General features: G+C 53.7%; 1 protein-coding gene across 1 annotated transcript in view; it reads right to left on the bottom strand.

The window, feature by feature from the left end:
- Positions 1-3,215: 3,215 nt before the first annotated feature.
- Positions 3,216-7,131, bottom strand: part of LOC115158928 (protein Jade-3-like) — a 30,776-nt gene continuing 26,860 nt past the window's right edge. The window contains exons 10-13 of the mRNA XM_029708365.1: positions 6,598-7,131; positions 5,553-5,670; positions 4,845-4,997; positions 3,216-4,667 (exon numbers count right to left, since the gene is read on the bottom strand). The exon at positions 6,598-7,131 is cut by the window's right edge and continues 3 nt beyond it. Coding sequence (XP_029564225.1) covers positions 3,877-4,667; positions 4,845-4,997; positions 5,553-5,670; positions 6,598-7,131 — 1,596 coding nt within the window. The 3' untranslated portion in view covers positions 3,216-3,876. The remainder of the gene's footprint in view (positions 4,668-4,844; positions 4,998-5,552; positions 5,671-6,597) is intronic.

The raw sequence follows: 7,131 nt of genomic DNA, 5'->3' as shown, positions 1-7,131 counted from the left end.
TGTAATTATACATGGTTGTAGGTTCTGTTAGTACAGTAATGTAATTACACATGGTTGTAGGTTCTCATTATGGATTGGCTGGGCCTGGCTGCCAAATGGGTGGGCCTATGCCCCCCAAGACGAAGACGTGTACAGCAACGGGTGGAAAGGTATGGATTGCAGTTTTGGGGGGGGTCACAATTCGGTTTTGGTATAGGGGGTAAATGAACAGTTTGTCTACGGCAGTTAACTTCCCGTTAATTAAATAAAAGACGCATTGGTACTCCTGATTACATATCTGTCATAACAGGCCTGATGACACCATCAGGGATCTTCTGAAATAAAACACCACTACCCATCAAAACTAGAAGAAAGTGAAATGTGTGTGTAATGAATATGGAAACGTGGCTCAGACATGGAAAAGGCCAATGCTAACGTTTTGTTATGGAAACGTGGCTCAGACATGGGAAAGGCCAATGCTAACGTTTTGTTATGGAAACGTGGCTCAGACATGGAAAAGGCCAATGCCCTTGTGTGACTCAAAGAGGGTGTGTCTATGGCACTGTAATTCTCCTTTCCCTGTCCGGGGTAATGTGATTGGCTGTCACTGTTTAGTACCTCTCTGTAGCCCTGGAGGTCCATCCATCTGTAGGAAGTCTAACACAGGAAGTCTAACACAGGGTGGATTGGCCAATTCATTGTCAACTTCACCTTGAACTTGCTTATATAACGTAGATCGGTAGGTAGCCTGTATGCTGAAACGGGTGAGAGAGTGAAGAGCCTAATGTGGCGAGAACACTTTCATTACTGACCCCCTATCCCCCTATCCACTGACCCCCTATCCCCTGACCCCCTAACTACTGACCCCCAATCCCCCTGACCCCCTATTCCCCTAATCCCCGACCACCTATCCACTGACCCCCTATCCCCCTGACCCCCTATCCACTGACCCCTAATCCCCCTGACCACTGACACCCTATCCCCCTATCCTCTGACCCCCTATCCACTGACCCCCTAACCACTGACCCCCCTAACCACTGATACCCTATCCCCCTATCCACTGACCCCCTATTAACTGACCCCTAATCCCCCTGACCCCCTATCCACTGACCCCCTAACCCCCCTGACCCCCTATCCACTGACCCCCCTATCCCCCTATCCACTGACCCCTAATCCCCCTGACCCCCTATCCACTGACCCCCCTATTCCCCTATCCACTGACCCCTAATCCCCCTGACCCCCTATCCACTGACCCCCTAACTACTGACCCCCCTATCCACTGACCCCTAATCCCCCTAACCACTGACCCCCTATCCCCCTATCCACTGACCCCCTAACCACTGACCCCCTATCCACTGACCCCTTATCCACTGACCCCTGACCCCCTAACACTGACCCCCTATCCCCATATCCCCCTAACCACTAACCCCCTAACCACTGACCCCCTAACCACTGACCCCCTATCCCCCTAACCACTGACCCACTATCCACTGACCCCCTAACACTGACCCCCTATCCCCATATCCCCCTCTATCCCCCTGACCCCCTAACACTGACCCCCTATCCCCCTATCCACTGACCCCCTAACACTGACCCCCATCCCCCTATCCACTGACCCCCTATCCCCCTAACCACTGACCCCCTATCCCCCTAACCACTGACCCCCTATCCCCCTATCCACTGACCCCCTATCCCCCTAACCACTGACCCCCTAACCACTGACCCCCTATCCACTGACCCCCTATCCACTGACTCCCTAACCACTGACCCCCTATCCCCCTAACCACTGACCCCCTATCCCACTGACCCCCTAACTACTGACCCCCTAACCACTGACCCCCTAACCACTGACCCCCTATCCCACTGACCCCCTAACCACTGACCCCCTAACCACTGACTCCCTAACCACTGACCCCCTATCCCCCTAACCACTGAGAATGGCCGCACATTTGCGTCTATAAAAATACATATCGCTCTTAATTATTTTGTCCTGGTCAGAATCAGCTGACAAGGGTTACTCTGTGTTATTTACTTGCGTTTCCGTCTTGCTCCCATGGACTACTGAGGTGACGCTGGTGTAAATGTGAGGTGTTGGCAAACGCATAATCTATTCTAGATGAGCGTGGAGACTCTCTGTCCATCACCGCTGTAATCTACTGGGAACCCAAAATTATCTCAAACTGGAGATTTAAACGACGTCAGGAAATCCTCCTGGTTTATCGACCTCACCACTCACCATTTTACAGAACAAGTTCCCGGCTGCGCCTCACAAAAGGACAGTTTGAAATGCGGCAAATTAAAATGTAACCTTTTATTACAACATGTGCATAGGCTATAGTTGTTTTATCAGATCAGCATGAAAAACAGGTCAACTTAGATTTACTCAGGAGTCATACAACACAGTGCGGGTTTAGCCTCTAGGTCTAGTGGTTAGATTTGTTTATGTATTCTTTCAGGCTCACAGTGCGACCGAACCAAGGTTCAGTATGAATATGTATACTGTTAAACCCCTAACAGATACAGAAAAACATTTCTAAGCAGAACAAAGAAGACAGAAATAAAAACAGACAAGTCGTTTAATCTCAGAAGACAGTACAACACCGCTCTGCTCACAGCGAGCATGGAGAGAGAGAGATAGAGGATCCATAAGAGGGTCCATGTCAGGGAGAGAGAGATAGAGGGTCCATGTCGGGGAGAGAGAGATAGGGGGTCCATGTCGGGGAGAGAGATAGAGGGTCCATGTCGGGGGAGAGAGAGATAGAGGGTCCATGTCGGGGAGAGAGAGATAGAGGGTCCATAACAGAGGGTCCATGTCGGGGAGAGAGAGATAGAAGGTCCATGTCAGGGAGAGAGAGATAGAGGGTCCATGTCGGGAGAGAGAGATAGAGGGTCCATAACAGAGGGTCCATGTCAGGGAGAGAGAGAGATAGAGGGTCCATGTCGGGGAGAGAGAGATAGAGGGTCCATGTCGGGAGAGAGAGATAGAGGGTCCATGTCGGAGAGAGAGATAGAAGGTCCATGTCGGGGGGAGAGAGATAGAAGGTCCATGTCGGGGAGGGGGAGAGATAGAGGGTCCATGTCGGGGAGAGAGAGAGATAGAGGGTCCATGTCGGGGAGGGGGAGAGATAGAGGGTCCATAACAGAGGGTCCATGTCGGGGAGAGAGAGATAGAGGGTCCATGTCGGGGGAGAGAGAGATAGAGGGTCCATGTCGGGGAGAGAGAGATAGAGGGTCCATGTCGGGGGAGAGATAGAAGGTCCATGTCGGAGTCCCATTGAGGTGATGATCTGTGCTAGGATGCCCGCCATGCATCAGTCCTTTGCTCCTGTCTGTATGTGTCTCAGCGGACCAATAGATGGATGCCCCAGCCAGTCTAGGGGGCCCTGGTCCCAGTTGACCAATAGATGGATAGATGCCCCAGCCAGTGTAGGGGGCCCTGGTCCCAGTTGACCAATAGATGGATGCCCCAGCCAGTGTAGGGGGCCCTGGTCCCAGTTGACCAATAGATGGATGCCCCAGCCAGTGTAGGGGGCCCTGGTCCCAGTTGACCAATAGATAGATGCCCCAGCCAGTGTAGGGGGCCCTGGTCCCAGTTGACCAATAGATGGATAGATGCCCCAACCAGTGTAGGGGGCCCTGGTCCCAGTTGACCAATAGATGGATGCCCCAGGCAGTGTAGGGGGCCCTGGTCCAAGTTGACCAATAGATGGATGCCCCAGCCAGTGTAGGGGGCCCTGGTCCCAGTTGACCAATAGATGGAGGGGGCCCTGGTCCCAGTTGACCAATAGATGGCTGCCATTGGCCCCTGCTGCTCTATGGCTGGTCTGGGCTCCAGTGGTCAGAGAGGGAGTGACAGAGCTGGGGCCAGTGTCTACAGTAGGTGAGGGGTCAGGGATGTCACCTCTGTGCTGAGGTCCTACTGGACCCCCCCAGGCCCTGTTTCCCTCTGCTGTTCCCCCTGCTGTAGTCTCCTCCTGCCTGGCCCCCCGAGTCACCCCTAACCTGTCTCCACCTCTGACCTTTAGCCTCTGGCTCCGAGTCACTGAGTTCCAGGTCAGGGCAGTATCCGTCCGTCTCCTGGTAGGTCCCTGGTCCCTGGGGGACTCCAGGAAGTGGTTTGGCCCAGGGCCGGTCCTTGGCTGATCTGGAGTTTTTACCCCCCTGGGACACCTTGTCCCCCCGCAGGTCCTCCGTGGTCCGCACCAAGCTGACCGTCGCCTCCTTGAACGACCGGCTGAAGTGCTCCATGGTTGACCTCCTGAAGCTGGTTGACTGGCTGCCCTTGACCCCTGACCCCTCACCAGCTTCCTGTTCACTGGGGGTCTGACAAGCGGTGTCCTTCTGGGTCACGCCCACCATCTTCTCCGTCACACCGTTGGATTTGGGGACGTGCCCAGCTCTGTCTGGGTCCAGTTTAACATTTCCATTGGAGGAGGAGTGGACTGGGAGCGCCAGAGGTTTACCCGGTAAGGTTTTGCCAGTCAGGGGCTTGCCAGTAGATTTGATAGGCAGAGCTGAGGCTCTGGACATGCTGTTGGTCAGTGCTGGTCCAATGGTGGTACTACCTTCTCTACATGACTGACCTGCGGTAGAGGTTGACAGTAGAATGCCATTGGAGAGCTCCTCTCTCCTGCCTCGCCCATGGAGCTGAGGCTTCCCTCCTCCTTTACCCTTCCCCAGCCCCCCTCCTTCCTTCACCAGCCCCCCTCCTTCCTTCCCCAGCCCCCCTCCTCCCTTCCCCAGCCCCCCTCCTTCCTTCCCCAGCCCCCCTCCTCCCTTCCCCAGCCCCCCTCCTTCCTTCCCCAGCCCCCCTCCTTCCTTCCCCAGCCCCCCTCCTTCCTTCCCCAGCCCCTTCCCTCCCCCACTACGTTCGTGAACGTTCCCGCTGTTATCTGGACACAGGGGGCCGTTTCCTGACTTGAAGCCGGTCTTCCCGTTACCCAGCGACACTTTGGGCATCTTCAGCTTCAGGGTGATTCTGGGAGGAGGCCGGAACAATATGCTGTCCACCGGCAGACCTGGAGAGAGAGACAAACACAATGAGTCCCAACTCCACCCTAGGCTAGAACGTTAACCTGGAGTCCCAACTCCACCCTAGGATAGAACGTTAACCCGGAGTCCCAACTCCACCCTGGGATAGAACGTTAACCCGGAGTCCCAACTCCACCCTGGGATAGAACGTTAACCCGGAGTCCCAACTCCACCCTGGGATAGAACGTTAACCCGGAGTCCCAACTCCACCCTAGGATAGAACGTTAACCCGGAGTCCCAACTCCGCCCTAGGATAGAACGTTAACCTGGAGTCCCAACTCCACCCTAGGATAGAACGTTAACCTGGAGTCCCAACTCCACCCTGGGATAGAACGTTAACCTGGAGTCCCAACTCCACCCTGGGATAGAACGTTAACCTGGAGTCCCAACTCCAACCTAGGATAGAACGTTAACCCGGAGTCCCACCCTAGGATAGAACGTTAACCTGGAGTCCCACCCTAGGATAGAACGTTAACCTGGAGTCCCAACTCCACCCTAGGATAGAACAGAGAGGACACACAGACACACAACCAGTATCTTACCAGCGGAGATTTCCTGGTTGAGCAGTTTGACGTGGAGGTTGAAGATTTGTTCCTGGGCTTTGCTCTGAGACAGTTTTAGCTTCTCCCTCCGACTCACCATGTAACACAGGTTCCTCACCTGTAGGGGACACAACACGGCCCGTCAAGAGAGCAGACATTGACCCAACATGGTAGAAAAGGCCGTGTTCTAGATCAGAGGTGGGCAAACTTTTTGGCTCAGGGGCCAGATCGGGATTTTGAAATTCAACGAAGAGCCGTAGTTTGCCCACGCCATTTTGAGATAGACATTGAAATACCTGGAAGGTTCCTCAGTAACCAGAAGATAATAGTATGATACTATAACTGGCACAGAACATGTGTACCTGGAGCTAACCTAGAACAAATATGGATGAGCTTGATTACATTACATCAAGTCTCTCCGACCCTGTTCCTGGAGAGATACCCTCCTGTAGGTTTTAACTCCAGCCCTGTTCCTGGAGAGATACTCTCCTGTAGGTTTTAACTCCAACCCTGTTCCTGGAGAGATACCCCTCCTGTAGGTTTTAACTCCAACCCTGTTCCTGGAGAGATATCCTCCTGTAGGTTTTAACTCCAACCCTGTTCCTGGAGAGATACCCCTCCTGGAGGTTTTAACTCCAACCCTGTTCCTGGAGAGATACCCTCCTGTAGGTTTTAACTCCAACCCTGTTCCTGGAGAGATACCCTCCTGTAGGTTTTAACTCCAACCCTGTTCCTGGAGAGAAACCCCTCCTGTAGGTTTTAACTCCAACCCTGTTCCTCCAGGAGGGATATCTCTCCAGGAACAGGGTTGGAGTTAAAACCTCCAGGAGGGGTATCTCTCCAGGAACAGGGTTGGAGTTAAAACCTCCAGGAGGGGTATCTCTCCAGGAACAGGGTTGGCGAGCCCTGATACAATCAACCAGTCACCCTCTCTAAGTCCTGTCGGAGATTCATGAACATCCTCATTCCTATGTAGCCGCTGTCTTCTAATACATCTATTTTAAATGATCTAACTACTATAATCTAACTAATAATTAATACTAACCCTCTCTAAGTCCTGTCGGAGATGCATGAACATCCTCATTCGTGTGTGGATGCTGTCTTCATGAGGCAACAGCAGCAAGTTATCCTCCTCCTCACCAGGGGGCAGCAGAGGACGGTTGAAGTTGCTCTTCCTCTTTAGTTTCCAGTACTGGTAGATGAAGTCCAGCAAGGTGGGAGGGAGACCCAGGTTCAGGGCCAGCTCCTCCGGGTGAATCAGAGTAGAAAACTCTTCCTCCAGCTCTAGTAACCTCTGGGCCCTCAGGCCACCCCTCTCTGGGTCTACGGGGGGTTTGGGCCGGGCCGGACTGAGACCGGAGCCTGGCTCCCCTGCCTTGGGCTGCTTGTTGTGGGCTGGTTGACAGGGGCTGAGGCCGGGGGCTGGTGGGTCGGAGGAGGCCTGGTTCTTGGGCTTGCTGTGCTTCAGACAGTAGGACCTGAACTTCACCTCGTCTCCTTCATCCAGGATGGTCTTCATCTCCAGGCTGTACTCGAAGGCACATGTCACATGGAACGGGACGGTGCAGTTCTTCACTGA

The sequence above is a fragment of the Salmo trutta genome, chromosome 22 (genome assembly GCF_901001165.1).
Source record: "Salmo trutta chromosome 22, fSalTru1.1, whole genome shotgun sequence".
Lineage (NCBI taxonomy): Eukaryota > Metazoa > Chordata > Actinopteri > Salmoniformes > Salmonidae > Salmo > Salmo trutta.
This window is presented reverse-complemented; position numbering and strand designations above follow the sequence as displayed.